We start from the raw sequence: 18,906 nt of genomic DNA on the forward strand, positions 1-18,906 counted from the left end.
TCTGTATGTCTTCTTTTCTGCTTTTTCCAAAGAACCATTAGTATGGCATTTGAACTGGTGAGTCTGGCATGTGCAAGAACCTGCACTGCTGCATGAAAAAATGGCTGATACGTACTTAGATGCTTCTCATTCTGGAAACCTTCTCCTTTTCCATCCCTTGAATAAGTGCAGATAGCTTGCATAAACAGGCTTAAACTCCCAGTGCAGAGGTGTAGAGAACATGTCCAGCAAATGGTAAGAGACATACTGGAGCAAATTTCTGCTTTCTCTCTTGTGATAATGGCTGGGCATTCAGGCAGCTATGTGCATTTCTACAAATAGACCAATCCTGAAAGCAGGGCAGGCTTAGATTCTGTTTCCTGCCAATGAAACAGCTGTTCCTATCTCTCTGTCCATCCATCCATCCATCCATCCTTTTTATTTTTCTTTTTTACTAGAAATTCATGCAAACAGAAAACAGGAGTTTCTAGCTGCTTTTACTCACAGATGCATTTCACTATTAAGGTTCTGTAACCTTTTACCAGTATAAACCTTGGCAAACTTCTCTACGGTGACTGTCCAGGTATCTAAATGATACCCCTTTTTCCCCACTTGGTTTGAAGTTCACCAAATTGGTGATAGAACTGGTAACAGAATTGTATTGATACACATCTTGGTCCTCTGTTGAATGATTGTCTGCCCATCTTGGGGTCTGACAAACCCTATTGCTGGAGATAGGTTTCAACACTACACTTGTTCAAATCCACCACATAACATTATCGTGGCAAGGCTGAGAAGGCCACAAATAGATATGTGTGCTGGAAACATCTAGGAGTGTCTTGAAGAGTATTCACAAGTGTTGAGTGTGGTGTGGGCTGATGTTAGTTGGTCAGTCAGCTCAGCAGGGCCACAGGGGACTCTGTGTGCTTCTAGATCTGCCTGGGACAAGATGGGAGGATGATTTGAAAGTGATGCCAACTCCTTAGACTCCCTGGTTAGATTTAGCCCACAAGATTGTTGGAGGACTGCAGGTAAGAGAAGACAGGATATTTCTGTTGTTGCAGGTGTTTTGTGCAAACTCCACAGGGCAGACCAGATTTTTTTTGCCAAAACACCAAATTCAGGCTGTTTCATCATCTAGTTTTATTGCAAGGAGAGATATGTCATCTCTTAATTGAACAATGTGAATGTTTTAGTTCCCTCTTCCACTGTAGTCTAGATGGAAAACAAAGATGCAGCAGACAACCTGAAAATAACTGTCTTCTCAGGCTCAGATCTCTTGCCTCCTGGAAAAGCAAAGAAAGTGTTTGCAGGCTACAATGACTAGCTTTGGCTATGATCTGTAAATGCAGAACTGACATGAATTAAGACTCTTCAGATAAACATGCTTCTATACAGCTGGGATTACAGGTGCTGCTTCCCGGTGAGAGAGTTGCATGCTTTGTTAGTTCTTAAAATGCTCATTTCTGTCTTCAGCATAATATTCTGAGTTTGATGCATGTGTCCATAGCACACCCCTTCTCATTCCATCCACAATAAGCATTTGGGAGTATTCCATTTGCAGTACCTTGTGAACTTACTGTTTGTTGTCCCTCACATTTGCAGAAAGCCAGCTGGAGAACATTGGGAGAATTAGCTGGCAGCAGCACTTGAATTGGTGGGGCTCTTGCAACCCTTGAATTTGGATATCTCTAATGTGTCTCTAATCAGTTTAAACTTGATGGGGTTTCAGTATTTTCATCTTCTAAATTGATTTATCTGTGTAAAAGGTACAAGTTGTCCTCAACTGGGAACAAGTTTCCAAGCATTTTAATCTTGCTGTTTGTCAGTGCAAAGAATAGTCTTGTCAGTGTGAATCATCCTCTTTTCCTTGGAGCTTTATTGTTTTGATATTTCCCCAAGTTTTTGACTGACATCATACTCACTTCAGCTTTAAGCATCCCTATAGCTTCACTCCTGCATTGTTTGGAACAACAGTTAGGCCATGAAGACCCTTTACCTGCCCACCTGAGCCAATGTATATAAAGTTTTAGCCTGTGACCCTTCTTTCTCTTTCAACTCAGCCTAATGTGGAGCTGGAAGCAGTTCACTCTTGTTCAGTTAAGACTTGCTAGAAGTGGTTTGAGTCTGCTGTTATGTGCCTCCTCCTTCAGGAGCTGTGGCAGGTGGTCTTTACCTGCACTTGCCAGGTGTGTGTGGCTTTTTAAAATGTATATATGAGTCTTCACAGTAGTGCTCTTTGATCACTGCCCTAGCAGTACCATGGTTTTACTGAAAACCTGACTTCCTCAATTTTATGTTAATCTCTTGGACAGAAGTTCTGGTGAGGCACTTGGACATGCTAGAAAGGGCTGCTTTTCTTATGGTTAGGGCCTGATTTTGGAATGTGGTTTTAATGTGGTTCGCTGTGTCCTGACCAAGCAATTGGAGAAATTAAATTGGCTACTGCAGCTTTCCACAATGCTTGTCCCACAGACCTAGCTGAACAGCTTCCAAATTACTGTTAGGTGCAACTAATTGCTGATGAGGAAGCACAGCAATGAATTTTCAGAACTGAATGCATTTGATTTCTTTTCTCATAACTTTTTCTTCCAATATGTGTTTTTTGCAGTGATACTGAAAGCCGAAAATTGTGCAAGAAGATGAAAGTAGATCCTAATTCAAAGGAGAAAGGAGTGGAATTACTCCATTATAAGTGAGTGCTGGGATTTGTAGCTCCTAATTGTTGGTGCCTCCCCACAGCTCCATACTACATACTACAGCATGAGGACTTTGGTTTTTGTAACCCTTTGACATGTGAAATTGATTGCTGCTTCTTCAGTCTGCAAGCATTTGTTGTGACCAAAGCTGAGATAAATTTATTCTGCTGCTGAATAGAGTACACTAAAAGCACAAGTGGGACCTTGGGAGAGAGACGCTATGGCTTAAAACTACCCAATGCACATGGCTGATGCCTGACATTTGAGCTCTCTTACTTTCCCTGTCACAGGCCTGCTGAGAATAGTGCTTTGTAAAGTAAGCGGAGGAAGGCAAGTGTAGTTGAGACAGCAAAAGATTTTCTTCCTGGAAATAATAGGACTGGGAGTACTGTTAAGTGTAAGAGATACCAAGGAGCTGCATCTCTGTCTCCAAAGATCATGTCTTAGTAAATATTCTTGTTAGAGTGTCACTGAGGAAATTGTTTACTAGAAACCTGTTTGCAGTACACTCTTTTGTATCCTCCCTTTTTCCTTATGCTTTTTTCCCCTCCCTTTAAATTACTGTACTGTAAATTCTACTTAGTTCTGTGGCTTCAGCAGGTCAATGTTATTTGTGGTTAGTGAGAAGTGAGGAAGAGCAGTTGTATGATTTCCAGCAACACAACTGTAAGCTAACACTGTTCCCTACTCCTTGTTCAACAGGGACGGTGCATTTCATACTGAATATAACAGAGCGTTCACATTGAAGGTAAATTTGAATATTTGATTGCTCTTCTGCTGGGTTTGCTACATATGGGTGAGGCAGTTGTGGATTAAAAACAGGTGTTGATGCTTTTCATGCTGAAGGATTGAAAGGGAAGGGGTTAATCTTCATAAGCAGTTGTCAGAATGACTTAAAGGTTTTTGTGTGCCTGTGTCTATCAACCACAGAACCAAGAAATTGTGTATTAGTAAAAAGACAACCCATGTTGAACTGTAGTGTAAAAGGTGAGTTAACTTGCAGGCTAGGAACAAATAGGAGTTGTCATGTTTTTATTATGAGGAGCTATTAATGGCAATATAACTAAAGTATTAGCTAATATTGCTTTTTGATAATGAGTTGGCCAAGGTTTTTATGTTGGGTGTCAGTAAACTTTAAAGAGAGCTGAGTGGCCTTATTTTTTATTGGATTATGGAACCACAGTTCCTATGGATGTGTCCTCAGTGCAGCAGGGATAAAACTGTCATCCTTCTCCTGCAAATCTTGACACAGAGCAACAGAAAGCAAAATTCAGTGAGGGCAATGAAAGGAAGAAAACACGAACTGAATGTGTAGATCTTGGTGATTGTGGAAATGGTGGACTAAAAGCACAGTAATCAGGCCAAAAGTGTGCAGCCTTCTGAAAAGCTGTGGTGAAGCCCTGGGAATATCCTTATGTGAGGCTGCATCCCAGTGATGACTTGGCTTCCAGAAATTACTTCAGTTCAGCTTTGCTGCCTAGTTCCCATTTCTTTTTCTCCTCCCAGGGAAACATTGGCTCTGCACCAAACTGATCCTGTGGTGATGACACCACCTCAGGCTGACATCATTACATTTGCTTACCCTTCTTGGTTTGTTTGGGATTTTGGCCTGGGATGGAGGAAAGCCTGTGTGAAATGCTGCATGAACATGACTGTCTGGCTCGTTGGTCTAGGGGTATGATTCTCGCTTAGGGTGCGAGAGGTCCCGGGTTCAACTCCCGGACGAGCCCTACTTTTCTCTGGGCCCCTCAGTTTAGGAAGGATGGTGACTTGCTGGAATGAGTCCAGAGAAGAGCAACAAAGTTGATGAGGGGTTTGGAACACAAGCCCGATGAGGAAAGACTGAGGGAGTTGGGGTTGCTCAGCCTGGAGAAGAGGAGACTCAGGGGTGACCTTATCACTCTCTACAACTACCTGAAGGAAGGTTGTAGACAGGCTGATGATGGTCTCTTCTCCCAGGCAGCCAGTACCAGAACAAGAGGACACAGTCTCAGGCTGCACCAGGGGAGGTTCAGGTTGGATGTGAGGAAGAAGTTCTATACAGAAAGAGTGATTGCCCATTGGAATGGGTTGCCTGGGGAGGTGGTGGAGTCGCCGTCGTTGAGGGTGTTCAGGAGGAGACTTGATAGGGTGCTTGGTGCCATGGGTTAGCTGTTTGGGTGGGTTGGATTGGTTGATGGGTTGGACACGATGATCTTGAAGGTCTCTTCCAACCTGGTTTGGTTTATTCTAATAAAGGTTTTATTCTAATAAAGAAGTTCTATACAGAGAGGGTGATTGCCCATTGGAATGGGCTGCCCAGGGAGATGGTGGAGTCGCCGTCATTGGAGGTGTTCAGGAGGAGACTTGATGGGGTACTTGGTGCCATGGGTTAGCTGTTTGGGTGGGTTGGATTGGTTGATGGGTTGGACGCAATGATCTTGAAGGTCTCTTCCAACCTGGTTTGGTTTATTCTAAATATATGTGTTTATTCTGTCAGAGTGGCTGTTCCTAAGTGCACTTGCTCTGGACTTTTCCTTTGCAGCCAGAGTTGTTGTGGGGTAGCTGATGGGGAGGACTGTCTAGGTAGCACACCCTGGCTTGAATCATCCATTCAGCCTGAACCTGGGGTCATCGTGAATGATTTGCCTGGCGTGGGGAGAGTGGGACTGTGTGTCTTCCCATCTCCTGCAGTGGAAATCTTGCCTGGCACTAGGAAAAGAGAAGTTTGATACCCAGCCTAGTTGTCAGGTGCCTGAGGCTGCTTCTCTGTACTTAGTGAGGAAATGCACCTGGTGAGTTTTTTCCCTCTTGGTGGGTGGTGGAGCAAAGACGACTTGTTACATGCTTACATTTGGGTGATTTGAACAATTTGTGACCTGTCTTTCCTGCCTTCCAAGAAGTGCTCCAACCAGGAATTAGTACTCTGGGTCTTGGCTATAGTTTGAATCAACGGGAAAGCATGTGCTGAGAGTCAATCACAGCACAAGAACCATGCCATTTATTCCTTTAGGTTCCTGTTTTTCACACACACAGAGGGACCCAGAGTGTTAGGGGTTGGGAGGGACCTCAAAACATCATGTAGTCCAACCCCCCTTCCAGAGCAGGATCACCTAGAGCAGATCACACAGGAACACATCCAGGAAGGTTTTGAGTATCTCCAGAGGAGACTCCACAACCCCCATGAGCAGCCTGTTGCAGTATTCTGTCACCCTCACGGAGAAAAAAATGTTTCCTTATGTTTACATGGAAGTTCCTGTGCCTCAACTTCCACCGATTGCCCCCTGCCCTGTCATCACAGAGAAGAGCCTCACTCCATCCTCTTTTTGATGAGCATTTCCTCTTTGCCCTACCTGCTGGGGAGGGGGAAGCAGCATCCTTTAGGGCTATGACATTCCAGTGTGGATAGAAGGGTGGTTTTGAAGCTCCTTTACTCTAGGAACTGTAGTCTTAGTTTAACTGCCCCTGTGAAACCAGCTGCTAATGATTGGCTGTGCATCTGAGGTGGGCAGTGGTCAAATAGCTGAGTGTTTACCTGTTCTGCAGCTCATAGCTGCCTGAATATTTTCAGTGTTTCTCCCTCTGTACCACTTCTCTGTGTTTTCTTCTGTCGAGGCAGCGACCTTTCTTTCTGTCTCTCAGCTGTGTTTGTCAGGAATCTCACAGCACATTACAAACAGTGAGCAGCAGAGCAGCGCAATTACTCAGGGTATCATACTCATTTTACGGACAGGTGGACACACTGAAGAACAGGGAGATTAAAGGATTTGTTTCACATCATTCAGCAAGCTTGTGGCAATAAAACTCAGATCTTCTTTCCAGGCATCCAGTAGACATATTAATATATGTATGACATTTTGGAGAATGATGGACACGGCTCTGAAGAGCTGTAAAAGGATTCTTCTGAAGTAAGCGGCAGTTCCATAGATGTGGCTGATCCAGCTGATAGTGTGCGTGGGCTTTTAAGAGAAGCTTTTAATTTCTTAAAGTAACTAAATCCTTATATAATTATCAGAGAAGCTCTTGTGGGTTTACTGTTAGAAAACTGAGAAATAAAGAATAGCTCAGTGTTCACGGTGTGGGGAGGCTAGCAGACAGAACCTCCTGCTGCTGAGACCTGTGTTAGGATCTGAACTGTTTGGGCTATCTGGTAAAGGGAGGTCACCTGCAAGATAACAATGGTCAGTGATGCAGAGTTTTTAGGAGTAATTGTAAGAAAGTATTTCCAGCTGCCCTGTGCAGAAGGGCTTAGACTCTCACAATACCAAGTGGCTTATCAATATAAAAGTAGGAATTTGTGCGATCAGGAACGTGAGAGGGAAGGATGCAGCTCCAGCTCGGCTGGAGTAATGCAGTAATGTACATTGTGATGGTGAATTACTGGCTTGAAAATATTAGCCTTCTGCTTAACAGTATTTAAAAGTCAAATAATTAGGAAAGAAACAGAGTAGGTGAGGAAATTGTTATTCCACATCTGAATCCATTGGTTTCATTCATCTTGTGCCCTACATGTGATTCTGATTGCTCCATCAAATGAAAGGTGTAGAAGTCCTGCAGAAGGGCAGTACTTGAGTATCTAGGTAAAGGCGAGGGCAGGCGAGAAGTGGCTTGAGAGAAGGACTTGGGGGTGTTGGTTGATGAAAGATTTAATGTGAGCTGGAAATGTGTGCTTGGAGCCCAGAAAGGCAACCATCTCCTGGGCTGCATCAAAGAACAGTGACCCGCAGGATGAGGGAGGTGATTCTCCCTTTCCACTCTGCTTTTGAAACCACATCTGGAATATTGTGCCTAATTCTGGTGCCCCCAGCATAAGAAGGACATCAAACTGCTGGAGTGGAACCAGAGGAGTGCCATAAAGATTATCAGAGGGTTGCCTCACCTCCCCTATGGGGGGACAGACTGTGAGAGTTGGGGCTATTCAGCCTGGAGAAAAGAATGCTCTGGAGAGACCTTGTAGCAGCCTTCCTGGAGGGGGTCTACAAGAAAACTGGGAAGGGACTTTTTACAAGGGCTTGTAGTGATAACCTGCTTTTTTTGTACACAAGTTTGGAGACAAAGAGTGGCATTTTAGAGTGGCTGATTTGACACAACTGCAATGTTTAAAGAACATTGTGGAACTCCAAGAATGTGAAAGCCAAGAATTTAGGATAGATGTAAAGGATAGACTGTTGGTGGTTAGCAAGCACAGAGGTCCAAATGCAAGAGCTGGTGCAGGGTCCACAAACCTGATTACTTTTTGCCAGGAATTGAGAGTATATACCAGTGTGTATTACATAAGAATGGTACTAGTACAGTTTTTCACCAAATATCTGTAGTTAGCTGCTGTTGAAGACAGCAGACCTAAGCTTAGATGAGTGTTTGATCTCAACTGGTACCTCTCTTCATGTGTTGCTTTAGCCACAGTGTGTCCTAATCCTCCATAGTGCCATGAGGCCAGTACCCAGGCTGCATTTATTACATGATGAAGCTTCTTTTGGAGGATAAAGTACAGAGAGTTTTATTCTGCTTCTAAAATGGAGAAATCTCATTAAAGTACAAATGTGCTCAGTACTAGCACAGGGAATAGACTAACCCAATAAATTGGCCCTGCTCTAAACTGAATCCTTTTCAAGTTTGCTGTTGCAAGGAGTGTGTGTGAAATCAAGGGAAATCTGTTTATTAGCATCCCTACTTCAAAGGAATAAAAAGGACAAGGATGTGTTTCTGTGTATATATATGTGTGTGTATGTATGTGTGTGTATACACACATGTATTTTTCAAGTTAAAACCTAGGTCCATATATGATAGCCAGCTATTGAGCTGTTAGAACTTGCTTTTAGCACACAGGCTGGGAGAAACCATGTTCCATATTCTGCTGAATTGTTGTTTAAGGTTCAGTGCTGTTGCAGGGATTTTGGCAGCAGGTTACAGCCCAGCATGGCACTGTCAGTGCTGTGGGGTCAAAGCAGGTTGTGACCGTGTTGTGACAGGATCATACCCAATTCTTCATTGTGGGGATTGCTGTGGCCTGGACCTTGCTCTATGCAGCAGCCTGGGGAGCACTGCTTTTCTATGATTAGAAGGTGCTGTGGTTTGTTTGAGGAAGGTTCTTTGCTGTATAAAGGCACACAGGAAGTTCTTTTCACTGCTGGAGTAATGAGTGCAAGGCAATGTACTGCCTTCTCCTGCCAGAAGACATTACACATCTAATATTTTTCTGTCTTGGCTGAGAGGGAGAGGCTGGATGAATTAAGTTTCTTTAATCCCCCATCCTCTAACCACATCTGTTTCCACATGACTGAACTTGGCATGCAGGAATTCTTGAAACTAGCAGAGTCAATTGCACTCATTAGCTTTTTGAAACATTGACCCTTCTCTCCTCCCCTCCAGTGTATTTTTTGAAGTCTATGCAGACTGAGAGTGACTAGGACTTGTAGTTTGCCTAAATGTAGAACATCTCTGCTATGTGGTTCTATACTTGCCTTTCCCCATAGATAATTAAGTCTTAGAATATAATATAATAGAATATAATAAACCAGGTGGGAAGATTCCTTCAAGATCATTGCGTCCAACCTATCATGTCCAACTAACCCATGTAACCAAGCACCCTGTCAAGTCTCCTCCTGAACACCTCCAGTGATGGCGACTCCACCACCTCCCTGGGCAGTCCATTCCAATGGGCAATCACTCTCTCTGTGTAAAACTTCCTCCTGACCTCCAGCCTGAACTTCCCCTGGCACAGCCTGAGACTGTGTCCTCTTGTTCTGGTGCTGGCTGCCTGGGAGAAGAGACCAACCTCTGCCTGTCTACACCCCCCCCTTCAGGTCACCCCTGAGTCTTCTCTTCTCCAGGCTAAGCAACCCCAACTCCCTCAGCCTCTCCTCATAGGGCTTGTTTTCCAAGCCCCTCACCAACTTTGTTGCCCTTCTCTGGACTCGTTCCAGCAAGTCAACATCCTTCCTAAACTGAGGGGCCCAGAACTGGACACAATACTCGAGGTGTGGCCTAACCAGTGCAGTGTACAGGGGCAGAATGACCTCCCTGCTCCTGCTGGCCACACTGTTCTTAATGCAGGCCAGGATGCCATTGGCCCTCCTGGCCACCTGGGCACACTGCAGGCTCATGTTCAGCCTACCATCAACCAGCACCCCCAGGTCCCTCTCTGCCTGGCTGCTCTCCAGCCACTCTGACCCCAGCCTGTAGCTCTGCATGGAGTTGTTGTGGCTGATGTGCAGAACCTGGCACTCTTCTTAGGGCATCATTTGGGATGCTAATGCTGGTGTGGTTTTTTTTCACATCTGTAACTGTATTTTTTTCCCTAGCTAGCTCCTTTCTCTGCTAATGCCATATTGAAACAAATCTCTTTTCTTTGAAGTGTTTGTGGTCCCAGCACTGCTACCTCACTCCCTAGGTCTTCTTACTATGCACATTACGTGTTTTACTTTCTGTCTAGTGACTACTACATATTGCCTTTTGTGATAAGACAAATCTCTTCAATATTAGCTGTGCAAGTAGACAGAAACATAAATGCAATAAATGGATCCTTCCATAAGCTCTGAATTCTCCTGAGTCCTGCAGTACTGCCTGGGATTGAGGAAAATGAGATGAACTCCACTATCTATTGATAAACTGCTGGGATGTTGTACCAGAGCAGCCCCACCAAAGGCAGAGAGGTGGCAAAAGTGTCTCTGAGACACTGAGGTGTGCTGTAACCAGCTCTTGAGAAGGTAGACGACAAACCTAGTCTTTTAGATTGATATTCTTGGTGTGTTTCAGCATATACTCAGGTCTGCTTTTCAGTTTTGAGCTGCTTTGGCAAAATATCCAGTGGACAAGAAAAGGCTTTAATGGAGCTTTTCTTTGCTCCATCTCCCAAGTAAGTTCACTTAGTGCTGTGGCAGCATGATCCATGTCTTGGTTTGAGGGAAGGTCCTCAGGTACCTCACCGTGTAACTGGTATGGCAGAGATCCTGTCTGGGAGTGGGCATGTACCTACAAGCAATACCACAAAGAAAAGGGTCAGTCTTAGTGGTAAATGAACACAGAGTACCAAATACTGTTTCCTAGAGCACAGAATAATGATTACCAAGCCTGTGCTTCCATGTAGAGCTGTAAATGGAGGGCAGTGCAACTCTGCTGGAGTCTGTGGAGGGCATCGCATTGACGCCAGAGGGCTGAAGTTTCCTGCAAGCTGAGGCTGAAATCAGAACTGTTAGAAAGTGTTTCCCTGTGATAAAGAGAATGTCTGTGTTCTGCTGAAATAGATTGTCGGTTACATGTTGGTGAAGCAATTTTAAAGTATGCATGCCTGTATTTTAAGCTTGTATGGGAGCTGCACAATAATAAGGTCTTGTATTTCCCACTTGTCATGTTTTATTCTTACTGTCTTACTTAAAAACCTATCAAGTGCAGTTTCTAGGCAGAGGGACCTAGAAGAGGGAACTATTAGTGGTTTATTCTTCCTTTGACTAAATAAGCAGTTTGATCTTTGAGTGTGGAGCTCATTGCTTTTGCTCACAGCAAGTATCAGTGTGCCCTCCAACTAGTCCTATTGGATTCAAAGGTTACTCAGGTATAGCGAAGGGCATGGGAACCTGACCTCTGTGTAAAGAGAGAGCTTTCCTGCTAAGCCAAAGGAGTAGTAGTGGAAATATTTCAGATCTAACCATTGAAAGAGCTCTCTGAAGAATCCTGTCTGTGTGCTGGCCTATTTCTGTGCTGTTTTCCCCAGTTTTATAATGGAAATGGAAGCTGGTAAGTTGGGATGTTGGTTACGAGGAAGGTATACACCCAGGTGCCATTTGGTTCTGCAATAGGAGATTTATGTTCTTCCATATTAGAGCAATCAGTAAATGATCAGAAGAGTAAAGGCACCAATTGGATAGGGTTTGCATGACAGCATGGTTTTGAGACTGGATGATACAAGGTTCATTTTGATTTAAAAGCTTTTTTTCCTCTGTTTATTACAGTCTGTGGTGGCCTTTCTCAAGGATCCAGAAGGTGCTCCGCTGTGGGAGGAGGATCCTGAAGCCAAAGATGTTGTTCATGTTGACAGTGAAAAGGTACATTAGCTGTGTTTTATAAATATATGGCATGAAGGGAAGTGTGTATGTTTGTGCTAACTCTTGCTGAAGCACCATTATTTGCTTCCTTTGGGAGGGAAGTTTAAAGCCTCCAAACTGTTTAAAGTGACTCAACAAAGTTAGTGGATTGTGCTGACTGTATAGTAAAGTCTTCTGCTTCCCACCTTTCTCTCACATACCTGCCATGGTATTAGTCTGTCAGCTACATGGCAAGAATCAAAGCATTGTGGATGGTGTGGTGGAAGAGATTTGTTTGTCCCAGGAAAGTGTAACAGATTGCAAGATGCAGTCACTGCAGGGTAAAACAGGTAAAACATTGCTCTTACAACTGCAGGTTGCCATTAAAACTTGGGTTCCTTCATGTGCTTCAGGTAGTCTCAGGAACTTTGGAGCAGGAGGGAGCAGCTTCCAGATCTTGTGTCATTTAGCCTTGTACAGTGACTATCCTCTTGGTGTTAAGTAGGAAAGCAGCAAATATGATGAAACCACCTTAAAAAGCCAGTGCCACCACAGAGCTTCCTGTTACATTCTCTCTAATATAATCATCTTGGAGCTTTGTATTGGTTTTCTAGTCTATGGATTTTTAAAACTTTAATTGATTTGACTCTAGCTGGTATTTCAAAAAGGACCTTTTCAATTTTCAAGCTTTCATTTTTATTATTAGAAACAGTTATTTTGACACTCAGCTTTTGTAAGAAGATTAATTTTTAATGCTCACCCTCTATATCTATTACAAGACTTCCAAGGGTTGTGTTCAATCTGAAAACTTATCTGGCTTCTCCATCATGCTGGTACTGAAAAAAATCTTTGCTCCAACAAAGGTTTCATAGTGTAGAAACTGAACATGCTTTGTTTGTTATTGAGTCAGACTCTTTGAATTAGTGTATGACTGGGTCTGGGAAGAAAAAGTTTCCCGTCTGATTCTGCACTAAGAATACACCAAGACATGCAACTTCCACTGAAGATAATGAAGATACTTGAGTCTGTAAGAAATGTTGCCATCTTCTTTCAAGTTACAAATGAGCAAGGAGAAGAAACTCGCACCTTGTTAGGAAAGATGACTCCTCTTCCCTCAGATAAATGAGCCTATATTCTATGAATATGTATACGTTAACTTTATTAAGTTGTAACACAATAAGAAGTGTCCTTTGGTATAGATCTGGTTTTATTTTCTTTGGTTCATTCCCCAGGAACTGAGAAAGCTTCTGAAGAAAGAGGACAAACCCCTTCTGATGATGTTCTATGCCCCCTGTAAGTAACCCAATGTGTCCTGCCATCTCCCTCTCCACTGAGAGATGTCCTGGTCTGACTCATCCTATATGCTTCACCTTGTCCCACTGTTACCATTCAGCTCCTTTGCTGTTCTGCCTATTGGTCCTCAGTTTTCTTCTAGTTATCCATTGCCTGTATTTGAGTCTTGCCTACTTTCTTTGTGATGATGGCTCTTGTTCTTATAAGCAGCTACTTTCTGTAATTTCACAGAATCACTGTCATTGAGAAAGACCTTTACCCATTTTCTTTACCTGTTGTCCTTTCTAGATTTGTGCTGTATAAGACAGAAACACTGTATGTGTCAGTGCTCATAAATCTGAGTATGCTTAGCCCTCTGGCCTGTACAGAACTGTAAGTGCAAATGGGTCTTGCACACACATCATATTTGTAGTTTGAACCATAGTGTAAAAGAAGCTGATTCCACACAAGCAAAAGATTGCTGGAGGAGACTGTGGAGCTTAAAAAAAAGCAGCTTGTTCTTCCTAATTGCAGGCAGAGGGAACAGTGCAGTGGTCAGGAGAGGGAATATCATTCTGACTCCATCCAGGAGGCTCTCTGAATGTTCCTACCCATACTAGCAGGAGTAACTTGAATGCAAGTGGAATTTCATGGTGGAGTCAGGGAGGAAAGAGAAGAGCAGATTGAGGTCATTGCATTTCTTTTGTGACTTTCACCTTGTATTGCTGCTATCTTGTCAATGAGTTGGCTGCTTTTTCCGTAGTTTTGGATATTTGCAACTGCTTTTTTAGTTTTCTGGTTACTGGTATATTAGAGGCTTTGCAGCTCTTCAAAACAAGACAGTATTGCACTGGAGTTGTTGCTCAGATAGAGCAGGGGAGCTATGAGAAAGGAATGAATGCGTGACCTAGACTAGAAAGGACTCCCAGCACTGCCCTGATAGGGAAATTGATGTTAGGCATTACTGGCAATTTGCTGACTGATTCTCTTTAAAACTCTGTCCCATGACAGCATTCTCTGATGTTTCTCAATGTATTTGCTCTTGTAATTACTCCATGAAATGCCATTCTACCAATTTAGTCTCATCTGAGTACTGCCAAGATGGCCAGCATTGCCCAAGACTTAGTTTGATGCATCACTAAGAAAATGTGTTTTCCTTTAAGTTATCTGCAGCTCCATGCCTTTAGACTCTGCAGGGTGGTCCTGCGTGGCCTGGCCTGGCATGTGGTCGTTCCCAGTCACTGCTACTGCCTCAGCATCAGCAGGAGATGATACGCCTGCTCTGCCTGTAAATTGCCCCTTCAGGGAGAGTTCAGCTGCAGAGTGCTTTCACAGTTTACCTGTATCATGAGTAATTGTTTTCCACAACTGAGTCTCTTCCTGAAATGTGCTTTATCTAACCCTTCCTTCTCTTTGAACCATTCCCCCCAGAAACCCTCCTCCTTCCAGTTTCTTTCCTTTTGAAGTGGCAAAACACCTGCTATTCTTCAGTGCTGTACTACTTTTGCTGCTTTCTGAACTGCTGTGAAGGAAGCTAACTTGTAAGGGATTTTTTTCTCCCCTCTGATTTCACAATTTTTAACTCCCTCATCTTTTATTTAACACACCAGACCTTCTGACTTGGTTCTTGTCCAATTTTCTTTTCTTACTCACATTTCTGGAGACAGAATACATCCAGCAGTTGCATTAAAATACTGGCTTTGGGCAGCTGAAATTACTCATTACATACAGGTGTTGCCTTTCATAACTGGGAGCAGCAAACCAAGGCTGGTCACTAAAGAAAATTAAGCCTTACTAGTAAGGAGTGACTCAGGGGGGTCTTTGGCATGAGAGCACATCAGAGACTTTGGTCCCGGAAGCTACAGGAAGACAGCTGCATTACTTCTCTGCTGTGTTGGAAGCAGGGGCTTTAGATTCATTGTGGCAGATTCATAGGAGGTGGCCTTTTTCATTGTGTACCAGTGCAGAGGGAGATGAAAGTGACTGCAAACTTAAATGTAGTTTCTTTAATATTTCACCAATGCCTTGTCTGGGTAAAATGCCTGGGTAAAAAGGCATGGTTTCCTTAGAAGATGTTAGCTGCCATTTGGAGACCAATCACTGTGCTTTCAGACCCATATTATAAAGTCAGACAGCACTAAATATGAAAAATGAGGTATACTTACAGGCATTCAGATTTGTTTGTAGCTAATTCTGTCAAAGAACACCTCTGCAGGATGTGGTCTGGATGTGGCAACAAAAAAGGAACTGCTTAGAATATTACTGAAAACATGGCTTGAAAAATGGAGAGACTAATAAGGGTTTCATTAAGCCCTCCCCTCTTTTGAGACAAAATACCAGAAGAAAGAGCAGAAGCAAATCAGTTTTTTGAGGTTACCTTTTCATGCCTGCTTGGGGGTATATGGGGACTGGCAGCATCCTGAACTGTGTAACCCAGAAACGTGTGGCCTGGAGGGTTGTACTCAAGTGTGGGTTTGGAAGCAGGGAGTTTGAGGCAGCAGCAGAGCTGGGAATGGAAGGACAGTAGGGGAGATGGAGAAGGCTGGTACCTGCCTGTGCTCCAGAAGGGAGTGGCAAGAGATGGAAGGAGAGGAAGTAAAATCAATAGCTGGGGGAATTTTGGGCCTGAGGCTGCTGAAGAGAGGATAGGATCCAGAAGATGATCTCTGAGGTCTTTTCCAACCTTATTGATACTATGATTCTATGATATTAACAGTTCCTATCTTTTGGTGTCTGTCCAGTAGTTCAAATGAAGCTGCAAGACTTCAGTGGGCTTCAAATGAATGGTCTGTGCACACCAAGAAATCATCATTTTGACCAGCACTAACTAACAACCTCACTGGCAATATAAGTAGAGAGATGAAAGGTGGAAAGACTGCAGAAATGAGTTCTATTTCCTGTGATTAAAGAGTGTTTCTCCCAGGCATGCTGATGTGATCCTAAGCCAGTGGCTGCAAAATCTGTCTCTACTTTCTGTAAGATATTTTCAGAACTCTTGTCTTTTCACTGGCAAAAAAAAAGTTGCCTACTGCCCTGTGGAGGACCCAAGAGTTTCCACAAGAAGTGCCTGGAGTGCTTGGCCACAGCTTCCCTTCTCTCATGCTGTCTGCACTCCTGTTCCTTCCCATGTGCATGCACTTATTTCACTTGGCAGGGGTGAAGCCTGCTGCTTACAAGGTGATTTACTGCTAATCTGCTTAGCACTCTAGAGCAACATCAAACAGCTCTTAGTGCACTCCAACTATACATTGCTGGTCTTCCTCACCATATGTTTTCCTCAGCACACAGAATTGTTTTGTCTTACAAAGGCTATTGCTTTATTTGAGTTCTATCCTCTCAATTAATAGAGCACTGTTTAACTTTTGACATCTGTTTAATGTGTTTCAAAAGTGCTTCTCAAATTAAAAGACTTATTAAGCTGGGATGAATCTGAAATACCTCCCTCTGTCCCTTAAAAGACCAGAAATGCCCAAGGCTTTTTGCTTGAGTTGACAAGCATGATATCTTCCATTGACTTTTGATATGTGAGTTTCATCTTCTATTCCCCTCTGGGCTCACCTCAGAGCCCAAGGATTATAAGCTGGTGTTACTCTTTCCAAAACAGGTATAAGAAATAAGTGTGAAAATGAATAGCATGAAAAACATGCAAAAATAGCAGTGTGTAACAAGAAATAATAATAATAATGATAATCTAATATTTATTTAGTGAAAGTATTTTGTTGGGGGTTTTTTTGCCTATATAAAAACATGTTTCATATGCTTTGGAACACAGATCCTAGAGAGCAGGCTGAACAGAGTTGTTGCCATATGACTTACACAATTTCTTTTTTATCAGGGTGTGGTGTTTGTAAGAGAATGATGCCATCTTATCAACAGGCAGCCACAGAACTGAAGGGTAAATATGTAAGTGTGAAGATAAGATTTATATGAAGCTTAAAAAAAATAATCTTTTTAACACTTTTCCTGAGTATTACTGAAGTGGGAGATTTTTAAGCAAGTTGAAACAAAACAGAAGTGATTGACTATTCCAGATTTCTTTAGGATTCTCTTTCTTGTTTTTTAAAACTCTAGGGAATGAGGTGTTAACTTGCTTGACCTTTAGATTCAGTGTAGTTCTTGCCATGGAAAAACAGGCTCTGACACCGTGGGTTTATGTTTAGCCTCTAATGTGTGAGTTTGTAGTCCCTTTGAGCTCATACTGGTAGAGATAAATGTTTGCCATGGCGAGTTTGATCAGATTTTTGGCCTGATGTTTCATAGCAGAGTTGGGGATGGATGCCCTTAAAAGCAGCAATCCACTTTTTCAGTGGAGAATCACAGTGTCATGGGAAGGTGAGTTCTCTACATTAGCTACTAGCCACTAAGCCTAGGCATTGATAAAATCTTACAGTAAACAAAGTTACTTTCATTTCCATCTGGTATGAATGCTAAGTTTTGACTGTAAAACAAAATCAATCAACAGCAGTCACAATAACTTGGTTACATGTTTGTACTAATAACACATATTGATCCCTAAGCAAAGTTAAAGGCACTTCTCTAGTCAAGGTTCTATAATGTGCCTTAGCACATTTATATGTGTATTTATATGTATAATTTATATGATACCAGTAATACATGAGTGACAAAGAGATAGGATTGTTGTTTCATGGCTTTAGCTGAGTTTGGTATGGTTCTACCTATTGGATCATTCACTGTCCAGTTTACAGCTTTTCTCAGGGGTGGTGGTGTGTGATGGTGAGAAGATGAAATGCAGCGGTTCATCAGTAGGTCAGCCCTGACCATTGCTGCTGCTGAGCACTGAGTGCTGTCAGACTCCTCCACATCCTCCCAACTGGTTGTTTCTCAAAAGTGTTTTTTCTAGATCCTTGTTTGCTTAGAGCTGAAATGAGTGGGAGTTGTTCAGATTTATTTAGGACATGGTACAACCCTTGAAGATATTTTCAGGAGTGTTTTTGTCTAGGCAGGCAGCACTCTAATGCCATCTCCCCTCGGTGAAGGGAGCACAGCAGTCTTTGGGAAGGCACTCCTGTCTTACACAGCGGGTACATTGTGAGGTGTAGGGTGGGCAGGAATCAGGAATGTAAAGAATCACTTACAGAGGGTAGTGCCAGAGAGAAGGCGTGCTGCAGAGCACTGTGCTCTCCTGCATTATTCCTTCCACGTCCATGTGCAGCTTGTTTTATTAAATTCAGACTCAATAATTTAAACTCCAGATCTCTTCTGGCTTCATTATTTCCTTCCTCATTTGGAATTGGTTTTTGTGGATCCAGGCTAATCCTGCACAACTGAGTGACAAGGCTGTGGCACTGCTCTGAGACCGGCAGTGCTTGTACTGGGTGTAGCTCAGGTATGGGATGCTTTCTGTGCAGGATCAGTTCAGAGGAAAGTCCAGTTGTGTCACTGCCACCTGTGTCTTTCACAAAAATCGGTCTGTTCATGTGCATTTGACCTAATTAGCTTCCTGAGTGGGATGTGTACACTGGTTGCCATTTCTAAAGTTAATAGTGCTGTACTCATCATAAATTATCCATGGGGTACCTTAGAGGGATGTTGACCTCCAGATCAGTCTTTGCTGGAAAGTTTATGATTGGTTTGGATGAGCTGAAAGTTTGACCTTTTAATCTGACCTACCATTCGCTGTCAGGATGTGCCAGGCTCAAAGAGATAATTGCTGTTATACAGAAAGAAAATGAAGTACATTCTTTCCATTTAATGGGTCATAAAAGTGAAAAGTTGGTTATAACTCTCTGTGGTTCAGTGTTCCCTTAGGATTGGTTGTGTCCTGTCCCAGTACTGATACTGGGAGGAAGGTAGGGTGGCATTTTCAACCATTACATTCAATTTAAATCTTGCAATTCCATTACTCCCAGTGCAGGAGGAAGAGGAGACTTACTTTTCCTTGGCATGAGAGGCTCCCATGGTTTGTGGGTAGGCTGAGCTTTGGCGAGTGCCTGTCA

At 43.0% G+C, this 18,906-nt stretch overlaps 1 protein-coding gene and 1 non-coding gene across 2 annotated transcripts in view; both read left to right on the top strand.

The window, feature by feature from the left end:
• The window catches only part of PDIA5 (protein disulfide isomerase family A member 5), a 108,865-nt gene that overhangs the window by 27,686 nt on the left and 62,273 nt on the right, over positions 1–18,906 (top strand). Inside the window, exons 4-8 of the mRNA XM_068138999.1 lie at positions 2,591–2,674; positions 3,381–3,426; positions 11,606–11,698; positions 12,910–12,970; positions 16,785–16,852. Coding sequence (XP_067995100.1) covers positions 2,591–2,674; positions 3,381–3,426; positions 11,606–11,698; positions 12,910–12,970; positions 16,785–16,852 — 352 coding nt within the window. The remainder of the gene's footprint in view (positions 1–2,590; positions 2,675–3,380; positions 3,427–11,605; positions 11,699–12,909; positions 12,971–16,784; positions 16,853–18,906) is intronic.
• Positions 4,337–4,408, top strand: TRNAP-AGG (transfer RNA proline (anticodon AGG)). The gene has a single exon. It is a non-coding gene; the product is annotated as a tRNA-Pro (tRNA).

This window comes from Melanerpes formicivorus, unplaced genomic scaffold (genome assembly GCF_026170545.1).
Source record: "Melanerpes formicivorus ecotype bairdi unplaced genomic scaffold, bMelFor1.0.p_v2 SCAF_5, whole genome shotgun sequence".
Lineage (NCBI taxonomy): Eukaryota > Metazoa > Chordata > Aves > Piciformes > Picidae > Melanerpes > Melanerpes formicivorus.